The sequence below is a fragment of the Hypomesus transpacificus genome, chromosome 17 (assembly GCF_021917145.1).
Source record: "Hypomesus transpacificus isolate Combined female chromosome 17, fHypTra1, whole genome shotgun sequence".
Lineage (NCBI taxonomy): Eukaryota > Metazoa > Chordata > Actinopteri > Osmeriformes > Osmeridae > Hypomesus > Hypomesus transpacificus.
The window spans coordinates 12169020-12194230 of record NC_061076.1 but is presented as its reverse complement, the minus strand read 5'-3'; the positions used below and the strand labels follow the sequence as shown (position 1 = coordinate 12194230).

Here is a 25211-nt window from a genome sequence, read left to right as displayed (position 1 = left end):
ACATTCTGAGAGAAAAAAGAATGCACTGGTGAGCTCGGCAACACAAAAAGGACTGGACATCCAAGGAAGACAACCCTGGTGGATGATTGCAGGATACTTTCCATTGTGAAGAAAATCCCCTTCACAGTAGGCATGGGTTGGTTACCGGTTTAAAGGTATACCACAGTTTGAAAAAGTAACTGTTTCACCACCTCTCTAATATTCTACCGTTGCTGCGGTATGAGCAGTTTTTTCATGTCTCTTCAAAGATGGAAAGTGCAGGAATCCCTCCCTTTTACGCAGCAGAGAAGGTTCCCCTCAGTCAGGAGTCAGGTGGCTGAGCGGTTAGGGAATCGAGCTAGTAATCAGAAGGTTGCCGGTTCGATTCCTGGCTGTGCATAATGACGTTGTGTCCTTGGGCACACGTCGGGGGAATGTCCCTGTACTTATTGTAAGTTGCTCTGGATAAGAGCGTCTGCTAAATGACTAAATGTAACCCTTCGGTGAGTGAGAGCAAGCAGGCAGTCACCACCAGGTGTATAGAATAGCCGAAGGAGGTGCACCCCTGGAACTCTTTCCTGCAGTATGGGAATTTTTCAGGTCCCGAAAACATTCAGATGGCCACAGATGAAGGAAATACAACTTGTAAGACTTGTTTTAGAATGTTTGCTAGAGGATACAATAAGCATGATATCCATCTACTGGAGCACCATCCGTCACTATCCGCTATATTCAAGATAACGGTGTCTTGAAATTAACATTTTCAACAAGTTAAGAGAATTAGCGTGTTTAGCACTTGTGAAATAAACTTTGAACAGTACTATTGGCATGCTACTGACTGAGGCAGATCACACAGCTAATTAACTAGCCAGCATCATCAACAGTTTCATGTTACGTTACACCAAAGCCATAGATGTATATTTTTTTGGGGAAGAGCAGATTAGACTACTACAGGTCTCTCAAATCTCACACGTTTGCTGTGAGACTCACACATTTCAACCATTTCTCACACTGAGAAGCGCAGAGTTGATAGTTTTCTCAAGTTATACAGAGTTAAAAACCAGACAATGAGAAGCACGGTGTGGAAGGCCAGAAAATTGGTGTCAACACACACACTTGACCTATACAAACATCTTAGGACACAAGACTAAGGAGGGTACAAAGGTGCCCCAATTTAACACCTACTTGTGAAAGACAAGCTGATGCAACTAACAGTCATCTAAGCGGGATGACTGTTCCCATAGCCAAGATCAACAACATCATTGACTAACCGAGGGATAAGGGGCACTCACAGGCAAACTTCTATCAATATCAGGCAGACATTATGGGGGAACTAGATTAAATAGGGAACACAGGTAGATTAAACTAGGACCTTGATCCGAAAGTAGGGGAAACTAGCTTGCCACAGACTAAACAACAGCCACGTCCAGGGTTTAAGTACCATTATGGGATGTCCAATCAACCGTATAAATATTGTATAACATCTTTTGTAATGTCAGATTAACTCTTGAGCGAAGAGTAATCTCAACGAATGTTTTCTTGTTTGATGCAATAAAGAGCCTTTGCATTTTTTACTGAACCCAACCTCTCCCGAGCCTTATTATTTAGAAGCAACCTGAGGAAGCTCAAAACCAGCCTACCAAAACGGTATGGTGATCTCAAGCCAAACTTTTGATCAAACTTGAGAGCCCTGCTACTACATTTCTGCAATTTAGTAAAATAATTAAGGCCTACATTTAGTTGCTTTACATACTTACTTTTATTTAGGTCTCTCACCGTCTGTATGTGTAAAAGTTAAATAATATAATAATAATAATGTACTGTTTGTAAAAAAAACACAACTGAGAATTGAACTATTTAACTTGACATGTTTACTGCTGTTCAAACAATTTGATATGTTGCTTAAGAATAAAATATATTGTGTTAAACTAAAATATTTTAGGGCTGTAATCACAATACCGTGATATTTTTTCTCAAGCTTATCATACAGTCAAAATGTGATACCGGTCCATGCCTACTTCACAGCATCCAGCCAAGTGAGGAACACTCTCCAGGAGGTATAAGCATATAAGAATACTTCACGGGAGCAAATACAGAGGGTTCCCCACAAGATACAAACCTTTCATAAATCTCAAGAATAGAAAGGCCAGATTTTGCCAAAAAACATTAAATAAATAAAATATTTTGTCTGCACAGATGCAGCCAAATTCAAACCATAATATCCCACCATCTCCCTTCAAAGCCATATGTTTTTTTTTTTTTAAGAATCCCCCCATGTCGCATTTAAATGCAAGAACACACATAACTAGGGCTGCATGGTATACCGGTACCGTACTGGTATTCAGAAAAAAATGTACTTTTATGCGCCAAAGCAGGCAGTTAGCCACAGTGATAAAAGCTGTCGGCTATTGTGTCTTCAAGAAAAGCGTACTTGCGTGTGATGTCACACTCGTGCTCTCCTACATGCGGCCGGTGTTCTGAGAATTCAGTTCCCCTGTTCCCCTTTCCCGAGCAGAAGAACTCGGTTGGGGAGAGGGAGGCCCTGGCCTGCCTGTGGGCATGTGAACGCTGGTATGTGTATCTGTACGGGCGGCCTTCACCATCCACACAGACCATCAGGCGCTGACGACACTGCTGGCGACTAAAGGCTCGGGGCACAGACCCATGAAATGCAGGTAGGCCTAGCTAACGTGAAATTAATCCAATTAATCGCACCACAGCAATTTCACTATGTTGGCAGGGTTCACACACACTAAGCTAGCTGCATTAGCATAGCTAACAAACAAACCGATGGAGCAAACATTAGCTAGCACCTATTCCATTTGGCGTCGTCAAAAGATGGAAACTTTGCAATCGTCAATTTAATTCAAGATCAGCACGGATATTGTTGTTCTTCTAAATCCATTTGCCATGGTTAGCGATACTGAACAGAACTATACTACATTCTACTTCTTAATTCTATTATCATAATTATCTTAAATGGTTTTGTTGCAAAAGCCAAATCGTCTCTAGGGACTTTGAAGCACCTGTGATTCTGATTCTGATGATGGTAAATACCACACAAACGGAATTGGGGCTCGCTAGGTCTGCAAATTGAGCTATTCTGGGAAGCCAGACAATATAAAACCTAAACATGAATTATATTGTATTTCCTGGAGCTCCAGCTCCTCAGCAGGAGTGAAGTCCTGTGGAGGAGGGCCCCCTCCGGTTTTCTTTGCCTAATTTTTCTTCCTGTTGGATGCAAGTAATTTCCTTGTTCTATAATCCCTTTGTATACCAATATCTTACAAAAGGGACTGACTCAGGCAATTCAGCCTTGCCATTTTGAATTATGTTTTTATATTTATTTTTATTTGCTCCCACGATCGTTTGCCACTGCCAGGGTTGCAACTTAAATAATACAGCAACAAAAGTTAAACGTTATGGAATGCACAAGTGTAATTATGGTCACATCTTGTGCCTGGGGCAGTGATTTCAATAAGTCATGTAGCTTACGCATTTACAGCATCTGCTATTTCCTGCCAGATTGGCAGCAGCGACTGTGTTGATTTTTGCCTGTATTATATGTCTGTATTCCTGATATGTTTGTATGACAATATTTCACGCAGCAGGAGTAGACAAAGTTTGTAAGATTATTGTCTGCTCCTGCGTGAAATATGAGTCTCTTGTTTTGTCCATGTTTGCGATTGGACATACGGTGCAAACACCGCCCCTTTATGTGAACGCGCACGTCTCTAGATTGGAAAGATCTGGGTTGAGTTAGAGAGTTGATAACCGCCGTCGTGATACCGCTTATCGTGATTGCGATTGTTAGGCTTTGTGGAGCCAGGTAACTGAAAGTAATCGAGGGGCCTATTCCATAAAGGCCGCTCAAAAAAGCTTGACTTAAAGTCCTAAACCAGACTTGAATAAGTTTAGTTAGTCAAGCGGGGCTTAAGCGGTTTCATAAAGGCCAATTTCAGCTCACGCAGTCCTACTAATTCAAGTCAGATTTACGTAGTCAAGCTAATTGCGCGTGCACCCTATTTTTTAACAGCCCGAGAGGTAAAACATGGATCATACAATCCACCACGGCAAAAGCAATGCACACGGCCACATGACTTCTTACAGAAAGAACGTCCCCTTTAAATCGTGTACAATGACAGCTCCCTCATCCACCGCTTCAATCAAAGTAAAATGACACGCCATGATTGACGTCGTGAACGATAGGATACGTAGGTTGAGGACCTTTTTAGACCTTCGTTGATTCAAAAATACCCTCTAAACTAATCTAAATTGACTTTTTTGACATCGTTTAAAATAAATAGCCTACTATTAATAAAAACATTATCCAGTAGCCTAACTTTTTAACATGGGTTTTGTGTCGGGGAAATGGAGGGCGGATTTGGGTTCGTTTTGCAATTGTAGGCTAGTGCTACTGTTAACAATTATATTGCTATGATAATTTTACTCGGATAATTTAGATTGAGATATAGGCCTATGCCTGATGCCTAAACATTTGAAATCACAAACTAACATCCATACATTTAACGGCTATGGTGCGTAGCCTATATCAAAGCATTGTTTATCATTGTTTAATGCATTAGGCTAAATGTTGTAGCCTATGTAGGCTATTTACGTTGATTTTCTATCAATGTTGAACATATTGAACTGATGAGACTAAGAAAATTAGAATATACTTGGTAAATCATCATCTTCCCGTTGGGTCAGTGTTACAGGAACGTCTTGTTAAGCACCAAGTCACGCTAAGCCTGACAGTTAGTCTGACCCTGACCAGACTAGTTTCGCAGCCTAAGTTGCCATAGTAACAGAGTTCGAACTATGTTGAGCTAGCTTTATGGAACCGAATGAACAAGAAATGAGTCTGACTAACTGACATAAGTCTGGCTTATTCGGTAAACTCTCTTTATGGAACAGGCCTCAGAGCATGTTAATCTTGATTCGTAGTACAGGCCCCAGTTCAGTTTCCGACCTGGGGGTGTTTCATCAACGTAGATTAAGGAAAAGCCAGGCTTATTTCGACAAATCTCGCTTACTTCAGCGAGAGTTCCGTTCCATTAAAGTGGCTTATTCTAGTTCTAGCTACGTAAACAAGATAACTTATACTTCTGAACTAGTCAGCTAGTATTCCTCCGTCTGCGAACTTAACACGATGCAACAAGAGATCATGGCTATTTATGGATGTAATACATTGTCTTGGACAAAATACTTTACATGGTTAGATAGTTGGGATCTTTGGGAATTTAACCAGACAATTTTTGTTGGGATGTTTTGCATTTTGAAAGTAGAAAATGTTTATTTCACGTTCTTGACATTTTTGTGGTTGGACAAAGACGTTGATTGTACCTGCTGTTGCGACTCGATCTTGACATGGTTTACATCAATAGAATCACAAGAATCATAACTTTCCAATAATGTATGGCATGTGTAGCAGTCTAAAGATATATTATATTGAATTGAATTCAGTGCGCAGCAACGCGCGCGTGGGGGGCTCAGCGATCCCGGGCCCGACCTCAGGCCTGGATCGCAAAGAGGTTGTTTGTGTGGCATATGCACTTACATTTTCTCTGCAACACATGCAAAACTCACACATGAAAGTAAGCAATATTATACATTACCAGTTGATGAAGGAACTCTTTCCAGCTGAGTGGTTCCCCATCAGCATAACCGTGATCTTTTTCCTCGGTGGCAGCAGTGTCACACCAACTGACTGGGCAATAGATATCAACCCTGGATAACAAATGTTTTGTAAGTAGTCACACAAAGTTTATGTGCAATCGACAAGGAAGGAGCAAAAAGGTTCTATCAGCATGGCACATATTGTACATACAGGCCTAGTGCAAGGGGTCCCATTATCGTTCATTCTAACTCTCGAACGTTCGGGGTCCCATTACTGTCCACTCTAGAGATGAGAACGTTTTGACCATAAATGTTCTGAAGACGGTTTGCTGCAGCAACAAAAGTAAGTAAATCTCCGATATTGATACATCTTATATTGCCTCTATGCCAAATATGACATGAACATGTTCATATTTAAATACACCCTTAAAGACATACACACGTGGACAAAATTGGTGGTACCCCTCGGTCAATGAAAGAAAAACTCATAATGGTCACAGAAAAAACTTTAATCCGACAAATGTGATAATAAATCAAATTCTATGAATGTTAACCTATTGAAAGTCAGACATTGCTTTTTAACCATGCTTCAATATGCTAAATTTTTCCTTCTGTGAACATAAAGCTGATGTGCCTTGCCAAATAGTTCAATTTTTGTCTCATCTGTCCATAGGACATTCTCCCAGAAGCTTTGTGGCTTGTCAACATGTAGTTTGGCATATTCCAGTCTAGCTTTTTTATGATTTATTTTCAACAATGGTGTCCTCCTTGGTCGTCTCCCATGTAGTCCACTTTGGCTCAAACAACGACGGATGGTGCGATCTGACACTGATGTTCCTTGAGCATTAACTTCACCTTGGATCTCTTTAGAAGTCTTTCTGGGCTCTTTTGTTACCATTCGGATTATCCGTCTCTTTGATTTTTCATAAATGTTCCTCCTGCGGCCACGTCCAGGGAGGTTGGCTACAGTCCCATGGACCTTAAATTTCTGAATAATATGTGCAACTGTAGTCACAGGAACATCTAGCTTCTTGGAGATGGTCTTATAGCCTTTACCTTTATCATGCTTGTCTATAATTTTCTTTCTAATCTCCTGAGACAACTCTTTCCTTTGCTTCCTCTGGTCCATGTTGAGTGTGGTGCAGACCATGTCACCAGACAACACAGTGACTACCTGGAGCCCTATATATAGGCCCACTGACTGATTACAAGATTGTAGACACCTGTGATGCTAATTAGTAGACACACCGGTAACACTTTAGATGAGCTCACCAAATTCATAATTTATTAACCAATTTGTTACTTATTAGTTAACGGTTTGTTCACCATTAGTTATTTGTTGTTCATACAAAATGTATCATTAGTAAAGCATTAGTAAAGCTAAACCCTAACCAAAACTTAAACCCTGACCCTAAACCCGAACCCTAACCCTAACTGTGTGAACAAATGTTAACTAAAAGGTAACAAATTGGTTAATAAATTATGAATTTGGTGAGCTCATCTAAAGTGTTACCGACACACCTTTAATTAACATGTCCCTTTGGTCACATTATTTTCAGTATTTTCTAGGGGTACCATCATTTTTGTCTAGGCCTGTTCCATGAGTTTATTTTTTTAAATAATTCTGTTGAAGCATGGTTGTAAAGCAATTTTTGACTTTCATTGGTTAACATTCATGTAATTTTTTTTATTATTACTTTTATCAGATAAGTTTTTTCTGTGACCATTGTGAGTTTTTCTTTCATTGACCAAGGGGTATCAACAATTTTGTCCACGTGTGTATGTAGCCAGCTAGCGTTAAGACTAGTCTCTGCTCGAGTTTGACTATGTCAAACTCGCGATAGAGCTACACGAAGGTCGAAATAGATTAGTCTAGTTAGCCTAGTGGGTAGCTAATCAAACTGTCAGTTGTCAACCTCCAGCTAATTTTATATCATATCATCTGCTGGGTATCTGACAACTGCCCACTTCAATAAGGGATCCAGATTTCCCATTTTCTTACCAATTTTTTAGACTAGCTTGCTCTAGTGAATATGATGCCTTGACAACATTTGGATTGCCGTTCTTATCGCTGCTGTCTGCAACTGAAAGTTTTAATCAAGGCTAGGATACAATGTATCCGACACACTCATTCACAAGTTTTTCAACCAGGTTACAGCTGGTGTGTTCTGACTACATGCATTACCATTGAATTTGGTTTTAAAAGACGAGAATACAAATACAATAAAAACGGATACATGCCATTTTCTGTCAAGCACATGACAATTTTGGAAACCGGTCCCCGTCTTCCCAGGAACCAGCGCTCACCAGGCCCATGACACAACCAACAGGTAAGCATGTGAACCCAGTGTAGCCAATCTTGATCTATCACAGCTGGTGTGTATTGAAGATAATACAATTTTAATTAGGGCTGTGAAAAATAACGCGTCATGATTAAATTACAGGATTAATTCGTTATTTTTGTTTAACACATTTAACGTAATATAGCCTACCCACAATTCCACCCGATCTGCAACTTCTGGATGAGAAGTTTGTGTTCCAAAAAACTAAGATGGAACATCCAATAAAACCAAAGGGATATGCACACTCAGCGGAAAGACGTTATCGCTCTGGATAAGAGCGTCCGCTAAATGACTGAATGCTATCTTTTCACCGAAGCAATACCAGCCTAAAGTTACCTATACCACCTCAACGCGAAGCATGCGTTGGTCGGCGAGGGGAGTTCAAGTAGAATGCGCCAAACCACCCTCACTGAACAGCATGCTCACTAAGTCTGCCTGCGACAAGGTGACTAGCACAGTTGGATTTTAAAACCAGAATGTTATAATATAGGTGTGTATCTATATATTAAAGTACAATGTACAAACTTTATTAAAAAACATTTTTAAAAATCCTGACGAGCGTTGAGAGCTAAGTGGACGATAATGGGACCCCTTACGCTATACACATACTAATTCTAAATATTTTTAAGATTAAACTTAACTTGCATGTCTGAGTGAAAGGCCAAGAACCAGCTCTACAGTTAACCGTAGAAGCTGAAAGACAATGCTATCAAAGCTAGAAAACTATTAGAAATGGTAGTGACATACCACATACCTAACCATCTTGTCTGCAGTCTAATAACTAATCTTATCTATTTACTGCTAGTAACAGCCTAGCAATAATGCATTAATGGTGCGTGTCCACTGCAGCGTCGCGATGCGAGCGACGACATGCTCAACTTTATGCAAAATGAGGAGCAATTTTCGCTAGCGATGGCCAATCGGGTTGTTTTCTTGTTTCTCATAACGTAGCAACCATGGTTATCATTTTTAGCCTTCAGTTTAAAGATGAACTCAAACATGTGACTGCATACCCCGCCCTGTTTGATACGTTTCTGTATCCGTACAGATATGTAAAATGAAAAATGAGGCATGGCGCAGGGTCGCCGATGTTGTTGGTGCTCCTGGTGGGGTTTTTGTAATTCTGTCTCGTAACAAAACGTAACTGTGCTAGTTAGCTCCGTTGGCGGTACAGTACAAGACTGGTTACCCTGAGTGCCCGGTGGCATACTGTAACATTTAATCTTTCACCCTGAATAAAATACAAAAAAATATCATGTTACATATAGCTAGCGTATTGGATTTCTTGCATCATGTGTGTAAAAGTTGTTTCATCGATATTGTGAGACTGCATTGCCCACCATTAGTGGAATTTGCGTCCGATCGTGTATTACTGTAACATTTAATCTTTCACTCTGAGTTAATTATAGCCAGAACTAATGTGTACAGTAGATAAAATCATGCTACATCTAGCAATCATATCCAGTGGCATTTTTATATGTAGAAAATTGGTGGGGCACAAACCATTAAAAATCTAGGATACATACCAGTAAAGCTCCCTCTTGCTACTGATGTGTTTATTTAACACATCAACAAACAGCATGGCTCCACAAAACACTTTTAGGGACAGAGCGGCTTGCTTCTACCAGGTATTGTTGTGCACATACAGTAGTTATTACAAAGTTTAAAAAAAAGAGGCTGTCCAGATACAAACATACATGTACTAGTACTATTACTTTTCCTAAAACAGCTTACAGTCAACATGACAACCACTACCAAATAAAGTATTGCAAGGAAAATACTTCAATGCCTGTAGCTTGGAAATACATAGTTACAAAAGCTGTCAATTAACAAACATGCCATGACTACTGGTATACCTCCACAAACTTATAGTAGACACGACTGCCGCGCAGCACAATTGCAGGTGCTGTGATATTTCTAATGACATAATCTCGCAGAACCTCATATTCCGCATCTTGTGCGGCATACAATCCTGAACTTGAGCACCAGTACTAATTAGACTTTCAGTAAGTAACTAACAGCAAGTTCGCAGATATAAAAAAGTTAATACCCTGGGATTTTTTTTTCACAATGAGAGGCTTGTTGTCTATAGGTTGTGACTGTCATGCTGGTGTGCTGAATAGGAACCGTTATGTGAGTGTACAGTAGCTAGAGCTAACATCAGAGCCATAATGAAGCTCTGGCTAACATTTACTAGCTTGCACTGACAACCTTCAGTTGGTAGCTAACATTGTTAGAGCTAGCTAATGTAAGCTACTTGCCAGTAGCTAGCTAGCTAAGGTAGCTAACGTTTTCACATCAAAGAGTTCAAATTAATCCTTCCTTCCGAAAAAAAAATGCATGGAATTTTCGAAAATTATGTCTCGATTTCCCCCCAAAAAATAAACGTACCCTCCAATATAAGAACGTACCGGGTGGATTGTGTAGATAAGAGTCCTGGAGAGCAGTGTTGGTCAAGTTACTTGGAAATAGTAATTAGTTACTGATTACTTCTAAGAAAGTACTCCAGTTACTTTACTGACTACTTATTTTCTAAAATAATGAGTTACTTTAATAATTACTTTACTTTTCAAAAACATGATGCACAACCTGAATGTATGCTATAAAGCATTAGACCTTTCAGCCTTATTATATTCTTTGTGCATATTACATCATATAAAATTGAATCAAATGAAACACTTTTTCACAACTTGTTTTATTAGTTTCAATCTTTTAACTTCTTGCACATTGATTTGAGGTGGAATTTTTCGCTGTAGATAAAAGGTTTTCTTCCCACCAGTGTTAATTTTGGCAGCTATTTTATATTTAGTCTTAGTCTTTAGACGAAAATGCTTATTAGTTTTAGTCACATTTAGTCATTTTAATCCTTCTTAGATTTAGTGTAGTTTTAGTCGACAAAAACTAATTACATTTTAGTCTAGTTTTAGTCTAAGTTTAGACACATTTAATAGCCATATTAAATTCCTTTTTTCCCCCTTCTCAGTAGGGATGTGCATCTCCATCACTGAGTACGATGCAATACACATCTCGATGCACTGCCAACGATCCGATACATTAAAGATACATAAAAGCAACTACTGATACGATACACCCCTATTGCGATGCAGTGCGATTTGACAAGATGTGATTCAATGAGATGCGATGCAAAAGAATATGATGCTATGCAATTTAATATGGTACATAATGATGTATTTCTTTGTAAGACAGCAAATCATCAATTAACTAAACAAGTGAAAGTTTTACTTCACATATTAAACAAAGTCTCTGACAAAAGATAAAATAACATCAGGCCTGGACCTTGCCTTAAACCAGTCCTTCTTTCCTGTTGTATGTGTTCTCTGAATGTAAAAAGGGTCAACTATTACTGGCAGTCAAGCTGCTGTAAACAGTAATTTAACACCACACACTGAATTGAACTCATGTCCTACTTTAAGGTTTTTCTCAATGACTCAACTATATCTCGTATTACTTTGTAGTACACAACAGGGATTTGTTTCTCGGAGAATATAGAATTCCTATTCTTGCTAGGGTTACCGGTGGACCTAGCCACTGACTGTAGCCATAGCTGAATCCGAGGGGGAGGCAGATGTCTCCACACAAATACCATGCAGCCTCTTCAGGTGACCACCTAAATTAGCCATGCTGCCTGTGTACTTTATAGCAACACGACATATCTTGCCAATTGCTGGGTTGATAACACTCGCTCGAACACGCCTCTAACTCGCACGAAACTTGGCCGAGAGACGAAAATCGGCCACTGACAGCAGTAGAGATGAGAGCGCGCTTAAGAAACAGAGAGGAGGAATCTATCTAACTTTAAAATTATTGGAGAAAAAAAAGTATTGTGACTTAGTCAACCACCAACATTTTTGTCTCGTCTCGTTAACGAAAGTTATAATATATTTAGTCATAGTTTTTAGTTTCAAAGATCCGTTTTCGTCAGGTCTTAGTCTCGTTTTAGTCATGAGAAAAAGGTCGTTAGCGAACATTTTTCGTCATAGTTTTAGTCTACGAAATTAACACTGCTTCCCACGCAGAGTACAGCAGACGCCTCATGTTTTTGTCACTTTTTACCAAGCTTTCATTAAATGCTGCACGGTCATGCTCTCTCCCGCACTCCATACAGGGACATTCACAGGTGGCTGCATCAATACGATAATCCCATCATTCGTAAAGTGAAATAAAATAAAATTGCGATATCATCCAGTTCTGTGTTAATTTATTTTGCCACCATAATGTTAGTGTTGCCCTCTGCCCCCAGTCACATGACATTGTTTGTATTCTCACGTCGATACACTGCGAGTGAAGCTCGAGAGGGAAAACCCTTCCACTTTAACATGACTTATTTAACGTCACTGTGTCCAATCCCGACCGCCGTAAGGTCCTATTGTCCAAACCCGAAATTTATATAAAAATTCTCTATTTATAGGCTATATTAAAATGCAGTGAAAATGGCAAAAACAGCTTGTTTCCGCATTGAGATCTGTAGCTATTACAAGAAGAACAATTATTTATGTAACTCCTAGAAGCGGAGCCGACAGCTAGAAGCCGGTGCTCAAACACAACTGACCTTCGTTTTTTTTCCCGGCTAGTTAACAAAGCTTCATAAAAACCTTCCTCCTCAACAATACTTAAGGGTAGCATATCCATCTCGATGGACTTGCAGAACCGTTAATTTTCTGTGCTCGTTGTGCATCGCAGCTCCTCTGTGCTAACACCAAGAGCAAGATGCACCGCCACTAAACAGGGTCGGATGTACGTTCTTCAAGTGGTACATCATTTGAGTCGTGGAGGAGTCGTATTTATATTCAACTTTGCAGTGTTGGCAGTGAACAAAGTAATTTTTAAGTCAAAATGGTCTCACGCTACACTTCGTCGTGACCTCTTCATGTTTACTTTTGAAATACATGTAAACTCGCCGGTTACTGAATAGGCCTGTGGCGTTTTTTTCCAAACATTGGCTTTGTTTGGTAAAATGTTTAATTGCTGCCACATAGCGAAATCCATTGCATTCCTTCAAGACTCGCACTACGCAACAGAACACGCATTAGTTTTATCGATGAACAAATAATGTCATCAACGAAATTCGTAATGATCGATCGTCGATTAATTATGCCCATCACTAATTGTGAGAATGCTGTTAAGCGTTGAGATGTTAAGAGGTGGGTAAAATGAGATGTTAAGAGGTGGGTAAAATTCGTCAGATAATTTCGAAAGTAGACGTGTTTTTAAACTGCCGGTAGAGTCGTATTTCTGACCGCACAGACATATAAAGGACATGTCTGGTTTCGGGAGAGTCTTGGAAAATATCCTAATTTTTGGGATTGGACGTATAGTTTTGCGTCTAGGTTAACTTGTTTGAGGTGTGGATTACAGCTAAATTTGTGATTCTCTGCCCAGCTCGTTAGCGAGCACAGCTGCGCCATCACCGTGGCAACCAAACAGACACGCACCATGAAAGCAGAATTGGGTGACGTTTTGGAAACTGCCAAAAGAGTTGTTTTTCTGACTGCACAGATATCAATGGTTTCGGCAGAGTCTTGGGTCTCGGAAAATAGCCTTATTTTTTGGATTGGACGTACAGTTTTGCTTCTAGGTTAACTTGTTTGAGGTGTGGATGCCTTGAAATGTTTGTTATTGTCATAATCGAGCTAGCCTGATGGCTCTCCATAACTAATAACGGTTCGACTTTTTTCCACAATCGACCAAATTGGCCAAACAACAAGGTATGTACATTGAGCTTAAAGTGTCAATAACCTGGCTAGATCGTTTTTATTTTAGCAAGTTTTACAGAAATATGCAAAAATCGAAGCTCAAGACAGTCATAGCTGACCACCCAGCTAACACATGACGTTGCGGCAACGTTGCCAGTAAGTGCTCAGTTGGTAACCCGCGACGTTACCTTCTGGCAACGTCGTGGCAACGTCGTAGCAACGTTATAAAGGGAATGTTGCCAGTTGGTCCCATGGGCAACGTTGCCACGACGTCGTACCTTGGTCGGCTGGTTACGTTATTTTTAGACCAGTGGGCAACGTTGCCGCGACGTCGTACCTTGGTCCGCTGGTAACGTCATTTTTAGGTCCGTGGGCAACGTTGCCGCGACGTCGTACCATGGTCGGCTGGTTACGTTATTTTTTGGTCCCATGGACGACGTTGCCGCGACGTCGTACCTTGGTCGGCTGGTAACGTCATCTTTTGGTCCGTGGGCAACGTTGCCGCGACGTTGTACCTTGGTCGGTTGGTTACGTTATTTTTTGGTCCGTGGGCAACGTTGCCGCGACGTTGTACCTTGGTCGACTGGTTACGTAATTTTTTGGTCCCATGGACAACGTTGCCGCGACGTTGTACCTTGGTCGGCTGGTTACGTTAATTTTTGATCCCGTGGACAACGTTGCCGCGACGTTGTACCTTGGTCGACTGGTTACGTAATTTTTTGGTCCCATGGACAACGTTGCCGCGACGTTGTACCTTGGTCGGCTGGTTACGTTAATTTTTGATCCCGTGGACAACGTTGCCGCGACGTTGTACCTTGGTCGACTGGTTACGTAATTTTTTGGTCCCATGGACAACGTTGCCGCGACGTTGTACCTTGGTCGGCTGGTTACGTTAATTTTTGATCCCGTGGACAACGTTGCCGTGACGTTGTACCTTGGTCGGCTGGTTACCTTATTTTTAGACCCGTGGACAACGTTGCCGCGACGTCGTCCCTTGGTCGGCTGGTTACCTTATTTTTGTCGCAGGACAACGGTTCTTGAGTGCAATATAGTGGTTTATATATATAAATGTAGACACTGCATGTAATTCATGTGCTGCTCAAATTCATGTGCTGCTCAGCCCCAGCAGGTCATTGGTCATCAATGTTCTCATATGCAGACACAGCGTAAATTAAAAAAGACAGAATGTGGAATATAATTTAGTCTTTCATTCTTTACTATAAACATGTAGCCTACAAAAGCAATCAATGTGTGATGAGTAACATGATTAAGCAAACATTATTTGTAGGCTATAGCACACCAAAGCAGTATGCCACACAATGCAAATTTGTGCTCCAATAGTTTTGTAATACAAAATTGTTAAATGTGACCAAAAGGTAAGCGACTCTTAAGAGTTTCATTTTCAAAGACAAGTCATCACAGAATATTACAATTCTTCCTTAGCAAACCTGCCCCTCAGTCTGCCCCTGAGCAACAACTTTGCGCATGCCCATTTCAACGCATTGCTGAAACTGGGCTTCCTAAACAGTTTTTGCCGGGGTCCTACCGTCTTTCACACAATGGATTTTACCTGGAACTAAGTTACTTCAAAGGTGAGTTTCTTTACAGACATAGTTTTAAATATATAAACATATTTTTAGAAATTGGATGGGGCATATAGGTTTGAAATTGAGTTGTTTATAGCGTTATATCAGATTCACATTGTTTACGTTAGGATTTCGCTAGCTAGGTTAAACCCTCCAGAAAGTTATTTTGAAATACTGAAAATGCATACATGTTATCAAAGTTTAGCGTCTGAAAAATCACCCTCAAAAGAATCAGTGAAAATAAACGTTCAGAACTGTTAGAAAACCTTGTCCCAAAATAGTTTATTTAGCTACAGTAGCTAGCCCTGAATTTTCAAAGACGCTAGCGCGTGGCTGATCACGTTCACAGTCGGTCATGGCATGCACAGCAATGGCGTCTGTAAAAGTATCATGTCACTAATTCTTCCAATTTGTACATGACATTTGTTTTTGGATACGTTTATTCGTTTTAACCTTTGGATGCGTGAGTTCTAAATATTTCAGACACTTTCACCAGAGTACGTGAGTTATTTTTCCAAAACGGAAGCTATGTAGCTTTAATTAGCTTCCGTTACCTAGCAACCTAAGATAATACTCGTACCAATGCTACTACTTGCTAGTGTTACTTGTTAGCCTACTAATTGTACATCTTGAAGCCATACTGTAGCGTTTATCATATAGTTTCTGCCCATTGGAAAATAGTTGGTTGGAATGTTCAGAATCACACACGTGCGACGCTACGCTGTGGGGCCCTGCTTTCGAACATATCACATATACGATGCGTCTTCAATATCAATACTAATAGGCTACTATGTACGTAAACTACATTCCACTTTCATTTCTGTACAGGTAATCCGACCACCATCACAAGTACTGTGTCCCTTGGAAATTATGGTAAAGTAATGAATGACCGTTTATGACAGTGTCAATAATTGTATGAGCCATGGCAACCCTAAAGGCTATGCTTTGAAGCAAAAGTATGACTTAAAACGTTTGCATCACCAGATGCCATACCTCTAGGTGTCAACTCTGGTCTGGTGGAGGAGAACCCATAGGGCGCCCCGGAAAACAGCTGGCAGCCAGGCAAGTGCAAATATAAGACACTCAAAAAAATACTCATACCATTGCCATTGTAAGGCATACCTAATTGTAAGGCATACTTGAGTTGTTCTGATCGTGGGGGGAAACATATTTGTCAAAACAACAAATGTTGTCTTACTAATGCTTTGTATACCCCATTCAGCTGTACCATCTTGGGCAAAGACCAATCAAGGTAACATTTGTTATGTACATCAATGTTACAGCTAATCTAGAAGAACCACAGTGAATGCCAATCATGCAAACTCTTGTAAACTTGTTTTACTTGTCTTTAATTACAGACACATTACAGGTTATGCTCCGGAAGATGGAGACATTGGAAGAGAACCAGCGAGAGGCTCTCCTGTTCAGGCGACCACAGGGCAGACACACTGAAGAGGTGCCAGTGATGGACCTACAGGTGGCCCAAACACAGGCTGAACTTCAAGACCTTGAGGAGCGCCTTAAGGTGCTGGAGTTGCGAAAGAGAGCGGTAAGTGTTTGGAGATCCCACAAACTATGGCTTACACGCATTCAACGTTCACATTGGTGCTGACAATAAGTTCATGACTTCTAATTCCAGACGCTGTGATGAAGTAGAAGACGGGACTGGGAGAGAAAGCTGTGGAGCTCCGCATAGAGGAAACACTCAAACACACCCCGGCAGCCCATTCAAAACCAGCCAGGTGAATGAATCATGTTTGCAACTTCCATATCCAATCTTTCACATGGCTATGACACAAATCTAGAATCACATAATATTTTAATTGATGATGTATATTATTTTAGATGTGATTTTTTAAGACTTGTATAGCCGCTTTTCACACGTGCGATTATTTTAATCGAACACTAACTTATTTTGTGCTTCCTTGTCAGGGCCAACAGACAGGACTCATAGCGGGGACTGGAAGAAGATTTTAATTCATTTTTTGCACTTTGTTTGTTTGGCACTTTTGTTTTGCAGTGTTTGTTTTGCAGTGTTTTTTTCTTTGCAGTGTTTGTTTTGCAGTGGCACTTTATCACGTATGTATATATTTTGGCCATTTTAGTTTTTATTGTAAATGTTACATGCATACTTTGTGCATTGTCATTTTAGCAGACGCTCTTATTTACAGTAAGTACAGGGATATTCCCTGGAGGAAAGTAAGGTGAAGTGCCTTGCCCAAGGACACATCATTTGGCAACCTTCTGATTAAATAGCCTGATTCCCCAACCGATCAGCCATCTGACTCCCCTTTAGTATAGGTAGACCACATATTTAGGATTCATATATGGTGAATGTATATACCTTCCTGCCAAAGTAAATTCCTTGTCTGTGCAAACTTTCATGGCGATTAAAACACTTTCTGATTCTGAAATGCTGCCTCGTTTATGATTTAGCTTGAGTCAGGCTACACATCACACAAACATATTCCTCCTAAGGTTGGCTATCTATTATACCAAAACAAGTAGCCTTCTGGGCAAATGAGGTCTGCATATGAAGGTTACTTCATAATTAAGTAAATTGTTGACGTCGCAGTTACGGACTAGCAACGTCACAAAATTACGTTGCTAGGAAGTCGCGGTTACGGACTGGCAACGTCACAAAACAACGTTGCTAGGAGGTCGCGGTTACCGACTGGCAACGTCGGAAAATAACGTTGCCACGACGTCGCGGTTACGGATTGGCAACGTCCCAAAACAACGTTGCGAGGAGGTTGCGGTTACCGACTGGCAACGTCGGAAAATAACATTGCGACGACGTCGCGGTTACGGACTGGCAACGTCAGAAAATTACGTTGCTAGGAGGTTGCGGTTACGGACTGGCAACGTCGGAAAATAACGTTGCCACGACGTCGCGGTTACGGACTGGCAACGTCGGAAAATTAACGTTGCCACGACGTCGCGGTTACGGACTGGCAACGTCACAAGATTACGTTGCGGCAACCTACTGGCGCCCCACAGATGCACGGTCCCGCAACGTCGCCAAAGACGTTGCGGCAACGTATGTTTGGTCATCGCGTGACGTTGCGACAACGTCAGGGCAACGTAAATGTGTTAGCTGGGCATCACGAACGAGCCGTGGCTGGGGTAAGTGTTTGCTGCAGCTGGCGTTAATCCTACCTTTAAAATGCTTCGTTACTGAAGAGTATTTACTTTTTATTGCTGATATTGACAACAGAGGTTAAGGAACTTGTCCTTAATCAAAAGATGGTCTCCATTTTCAATTTGAAGGAGTTGATGTAGCTTATGTAGGAAATCTTCCATTGCATCCTCTCTGTAGCTTCACGCCTTCGGTTATTATTCAAGCCTACAGTGCGGTGTTAATACATACCACTTTGACACACTTGCAAGAAATGATCCGCTGGTTAGATGTAGCATGATCTTATTATTTACGTATAAAAAACTCACCAGGGACAACGACAACATCGGCAACCCTGCACTTTTTATTATTATGATGTAATCTTAAATTAAGTGTCTGAACAGGACTGGGTGTGCAGGCACGCATGATTAGTTTCTCCTCCGTTTGAAACTGAAACCTAGATTCTGGGTTAGAAATGTTGCCAATGACCAACGGTTGCTCCGTTACAAGAAACAAGGAACCAATCCGATTGGCCAACGCTCTTTACTGTTCCACTGTCCTTCCACAAGTACTTTCCAGCTCTGAAAAGAGTTCCAGAAACTACATTTCTGCTAATTTTTCCCTCTTCTCAACATATTTAGCATCTTTAAGTGACTTCATTTTATAAGGATGAAAAATAATTCTAAATATGAACATCATTCATCTCCCATCTCCTTCTTTAAACCTTCAACTTTTTCTGCTCGGACTTAACTTTTTTTCAGCCATTTAATCAATTCTGCCTTTTTTCCAGCAAGTTCAAGTCATTCCAGTGTTGTCCTTTTACCTTCATATTCGTTCAACCCAGACTTCAGCAACTGGTTTTCTGCTCAATTTTCAAATTTTCCTGCCGCTCATCTTTCTGAATTTTTCCCCTTTTTGTTTTGCATTTTTCTTCTTCTTTTCTTCTGTTTTCTGCCTTCATCTTACTCCAGGTCCTTTCAAAAATAAATTTCATAGCAGTATCTTCCAACTGCCAGTACTTTTGCATTTTTTCCTTCTTTTCTGCCTTCATCTTGCTGCAGGTCTTTTCTAACATACATTTCAGGCCTTTAGAAACTCCAGCAAATATTTTTTTGCTAAATGTTCACATTTGTATGCATTGTTTCTCTTCTATCTGATTTTTTTCACGCAAAACATTGCAAAAATGCAATGTTTTGCATTTTCTCTTTTCTGTAGTTTTATGCCTTCGTCCTGCTCCAGCCCCTATTTAAAATACCTTTCGGTCACTTTGAAGCTTCAGCTTATAACTTTCTGAAAAATTTCACAATTTTCAGCTTTTTTAGCATGTTCAGCTATCCCCATTCAGGTTTCCAGCATTCTCACTGCTGTTTCACAGGAACAGCCTTTTCTAGTTGTGAGAATGCTATTGCTTTTCAACTTCTCAGTTCTTTTTCCGTTTTTTGGCCTTTAACTAGTCCTGCATACTTTAACCGATTCCTACAATTTTGGTATCAAAACATTCAGCTCCTTCAGGAGACGATGGCTATGACTTGTGGTATTTCTCACTTTTATACTTTTTAAAGAATTAAGGTTTTTGTGCAAATTATTCTCCCATTAAAAGTAATGGTAAATCCTTTCAAATCATTAAAAAGCTTCCTCCTCTTTCAAACTTAACTACTTCAGCATACTTTCAGCTAGAGACACCATTCAACCTTTACAATGTCCACAAGACATTCAGCTATTCTCAAATGATTAAGCCTTTTCAAATATATTCAGCCAATTTTGAATTGTGACAGTTAGAAATACATGAAAAATTTAGCTCCTTCTTGATTTTTATGGTTGAGCAGCCAGCAGAGCTCTTTTTCTGATATGCAACTAAATTGACAAACAAATTCCTCTGACGTTCATATAGTTTAACTTACAGAAACAAGTTATACCTTAAAAATGTAGGAAAACTTGTCCTCTTTCAGCCAATGTAACTACTAAAGAGCTCACATTTACAGATTTTCAGCTTTGAGCCTGGAAGCGAGAGCAGCCTTTCAAATTCTCTCACTAACTTCAATGGAGAGGTGGGTAAAACTCGTCAAAGAATTTCGAAAGTAGACGTATTTTTAAACTGCCGGTAGAGTCGTATTTCTGACCGCACAGACATATAAAGGACATCTCTGGTTTCGGCAGAGTCTTGGGTCTCGGAAAATATCCTCATTTTTTGGATTGGACGTATAGTTTTGCGTCTAGGTTAACTTGTTTGAGGTGTGGATTCCAGCTAAATGTGTTTTTTCTCTCTGCCCAGCTCGTTAGCGATCACAGCTGCGCCATCACCGTGCCAACCAAACAGACACGCACCATGAAAGCAGAATTGGGTGACGTTTTAGAAACTGCCCAATGAGTTGTACTTCTGACCACACAGACACATAAAGGATATCAATGGTTTCGGCAGAGTCTTGGGTCTCGGAAAATATCCTTATTTTTGGGATTGGATGTACAGTTTTGCGTCTGGGTTAACTTGTTTGAGGTGTGGATTCTAGCTACATTTCTCATAATCAAGCTAGCGCGATGGCTCTCCATAACTAAAAACGGTTCGACTTTTTTCCACAATCGACCAAACAAGATATGTACATTGAGCCTAAAGTGTACATAATCTAGTTAGATCGTTTTTCTTTTAGCAAGTTTTACAGAGATCTGCAAAAATCGAGGCTCACTGTCATAGCTGACGAACACGAACAGCCAAACCAGGCCTTGGGTAAGTGTTTGCTGCACTGCTGGCGTTAATCCTACGAACAAACGCAAAGTAACTGAAAAACTTTTACTGTTATTTGATGATGTTGAACACATATGTAAAGTAACTTGTCTTTACTCTAAATATCTTCTCCATTTTCAATTTGAAGTTGTACATCTAGCTTATGTAGGAAATCTTCCATTGCATCCCCTCTAGCTTCACGCCTTCGTTTATTATTCAAGCCTACGGTGTTAATACATACCACTTTGACACACTTGCAAGAAATGATCCGCTGCTTAGATGTATCATGATCTTGTTATTTACGTATAAAAAACTCACCAGGGACAACGACAACCCTGCACTATGAATTATTATTTTGATGTCATCTTAAATTAAGTGTCTGAACAGGACTGGGTGTGCAGTTACGCATGATTAGTTTCTCCTCCGTCTTGAACCTGAAACCTAGATTCTAGGTTAGAAATGTTGCCAGTCTGTTGCCAATGACCAACGGTTGCTACCTTTTTCCAGCAAGTTCAAGTCATTCCAGTGTTGTCCTTTTACCTTCAAATTCGTTCAACCCAGACTTCAGCAACTGGAGCCGAGTGCACCAGCTGGGCGTACGCCTGGACGTACGCTACGTCCGACGTAGAATTGAAAGTTACGACTAGTGCACCAGTTAGACTTGAGCCCTTTATGTGCTGCACCTGGGTGTACATTTTACGCCTAGAGGGGAGCAGGCGTAAGTTGGAAAATCGGACCAATATCCTATCCATGGTAGCCTAATTAGGGCTAACACTAGTTTGATCGGACATGCAGCGCGTCTTGTTAATAGGCAACATGGAAAGGGCATTAAGGCGAGAAAGTCATCCGTGGTAGCAGAAATCCACTGTTAATTTTGTTGTTGATCGATTTCCAGCTGATTGTTTCTGTTTGTTTGTGTTGATATTATTATACATTTCCCCGTGAACACGCTTCTATTCTCAGTATACAAACTATATGTTTTCTAATTTCTCTATCAATAAAATGTATTTTCCTTTTCTTTTGTTTTTCTTCATCCATGGCTTGTTTTGAAGGGAGATAGGCTAGCTATAAAGTGCGCTTCGGATACGCTCAGAGAATGTCTAATAAGCCCGTGGACTGGCTCTGATAGACTCTTAAATGTGTTGCTTGGCAACGATCGACGCTTTCGCATTTTCACAAGGACGCGCATCTTAAGACCAGACGTAGCTATGACCTTGGTCTGTCAAGCTTGGTGCACTTGGTGTAAATTCAAATCACAAAGTCGGACGTAGCTAAGACCGACGTAAGAGTTAAGACCAACTTTTTTACGCCCAGCTGGTGCACTCGGCTCCAGGTTTTCTGCTTAATTTTCAAATTTTCCTGCAGCTCATCTTTCTGAAATGTTCCCCTTTTTGTTTTGCATTTTTCTTCTTTTCTTCTGTTTTCTGCCTTCATCTTGCTCCAGGTCCTTTCAAAAATACCTTTCACAGCAGTACCTTCCAACTGCCAGTACTTTTGCATTTTTCTTCTCTTTTCTGTACTTTTCTGCCTTCATCTTGCTGCAGGTCCTTTATAACATACATTTCAGGCCTTTTGAAACTCCAGCAAATAATCTTCCGCAAAATTTTCTTTTTTCAATTTTGTTTTGCATTTTTCTTCTCTTTTCTGTAGTTTTAAGCCTTCGTCCAGCTCCAGCCCCTATTTAAAATACCTTTCGGGCGCTTTGAAGCTTCAGCTTATAATTTCTACAAAATGTTCAGCTTTTTTAGCATGGTCAGCTATCCCCATTCAGGTTTTCAGCATTCTCACTGCTGTTTCGCAGGAACAGCCTTTTCTAGTATTTATTATTATTAATATTATTGTTTATTTTCGCGCCCCTAAGGCTCAGTAAATATTTGGACTACATAGACAACGTCAATGTCAAAAGGTTGGTCTTGGTTAGGATTGCGTTGGTTCTATTGGGATTTATGTTCCGTTGCACGGTTTAGGTTTTAATTATGTTTTTGTGGCAAAAGTGAAGCTAACGGTGGCTTACTTGCTAGCCACAGTCACTGACGTCACTAACGTCACTAACGTCACTAACTCGCGTGACCATCTCTAGCAAAACATTAGTTTAGTAGTTTGTTAACTTCTGGGAGATGGCTAGGCTAACTACTTTACTGCAAGGCAGCTGCAGAAACGCCACAAGCAAAGAGGCCTGGGTGATAACTATTTGCTCATTTTACTTTGTGATATGACACACAATTGTGATGTGTAATGTACAATATAACATGATATTATAAAGGAAGTATATCTACTTTCGGAAACAGTAGTCTACTATTTCACTGAAGCATTAGCATCATGACATTAGCCTCTGTTGCCCAGGCAACACGTACTACAGCGGTCTATGATGCATCTGTTTTCAATCGTTAAAATAAACATTCCTCACATTTATACATTTTTGTTGTGGGATTTATTATGACATTAGATTACAAGTAAACGATTTGTGGGAGAAATTATCATTACCTGTGGTTTCAAACCAGCGTAGCTCACTGCAACGCTGTAGCCTAGTAGCTAACAAAAACATCTCTACAGTACAGGCACAGCTGTTTACAGGGAGTCAAACGGCGGCACATAATCGAGACTACCCTTACTTTAATCAAAAGTCTTTCAATAGGTGAAACTATCTGACTAATGACTTCTAACCTAAACTCCATTGCCACAGTCTAAGCTTGTCAATCTGTTCATGAAAATAATGCATTTCAGCCTAAACCGTACAAATGAACGTTAAATCGAATTCAACCAACACAATCGCTACCGAGACACAGTCTAGCAGGGTTTTTCCTACATAGGGAACATTTTGGCACGCGCCAAAGCCGTTTTCCCCAGCGCCAATGACAAATCCCGAGCGCCAAAGGCAAAAAAAGTCAGCGATGAAGAAAATAAAAAAAAAACATTCATCAGGCGTTCATCACGCGTGCAATGCATGTCAGCGAATATGTTCTCAATAGTATGTTTCAAGTAGGCTACAGCCGAACCCTCGTTCTGTTTTGATCAATAATAATCAAGTTGATAAGCGTGTGTTCTTGTCTGATCAATACGCAACTGTGAGGTGCGCGAATGGACAGAGGAGCCACTAAACTGTCGTTCCACTGCGAGGGCCAGCCCGACGTGCACGAATAGTTCACTTGTAGCCTACAAATGCAAATTACATTTCCACTCAAAATGCTGACAAAAGTTTGATTTACGATTTCAAACGCAGCCTCCATTGGTATTCTTAACCTGGAATGATAACATATAGTGCAGTGTTTCCTCTATGGCTACATTTCTGCCGCCACGATATTAGAAATCAGGCTGTACAAAAGTTTAGTCCGTATATCAGCAGTGATTGACACCTATTAGTCAGTTTGCCTGGTCCAATCCGTGGATGAGTTGTTGCATTTATCATTGAGTCCAGTTAGTGTTCACACGGTCCTGTTTTAAGCGAACCAACGTTTGTAAAAATACAATGACGTTTGTAAAAAAAACAATGACACGCGGTCACACAGGTTGTTAATCTTTTGGACAGAAAATGATTAAGGGAAAATCACTTCCTTGTCACGAAACAACAATGGAGCAACAGCAGCATATGTTATGACAGTTATGACCACGTTTTTTGGGTTGCTCGTTGGTCTTTTACTCAAGATGATATCCAGGTCATCAAACCATGGGAATAATTTGTTTTCGTCCGACGAGCTACCACTTTTCCATAGAATATCACACACTTATGTATTGCTGCCTACGTTTTTTAACTTTCAAACAACGTTAGTCCACTGTGCAAAAATAACCCTTTATTTCAGTAGGCCTACATCACTAAATAATTTAAATACCTCGCTATTCTTATGTGTCTCCACAAGTATCTCTGCAATATGATCATCAGCCCATATTTGAAGAGCTTTCACTTTATCAGTTCCCCACGTTTTCCCTCAACTAACTTTGCTGCTAATGAGTGGCACGACTGTCTCTGTCAAATGTCGACATCCTTTTTCAACCCACAATACACTACATTTTGGTTTGCTTCCTGGAATAGGTCAATAATATGTCCGATTACGTTCACACCTAAAGCGAACCGAATCATGGTTCACTTGGAACCGGACCGAGTCCCGTCTTTTTAGGGGGACCATGGTCTAGTTGTTT

At 40.4% G+C, this 25211-nt stretch overlaps 1 protein-coding gene across 2 annotated transcripts in view; it reads right to left on the bottom strand.

The window, feature by feature from the left end:
• Nucleotides 1-25211, bottom strand: part of si:ch211-11k18.4 — an 82695-nt gene that overhangs the window by 41085 nt on the left and 16399 nt on the right. For both annotated transcript variants that reach the window (XM_047037625.1, XM_047037626.1), the window contains exon 2: nt 5598-5709. In XM_047037625.1, the coding sequence (XP_046893581.1) occupies nt 5598-5709 (112 nt within the window). The remainder of the gene's footprint in view (nt 1-5597; nt 5710-25211) is intronic.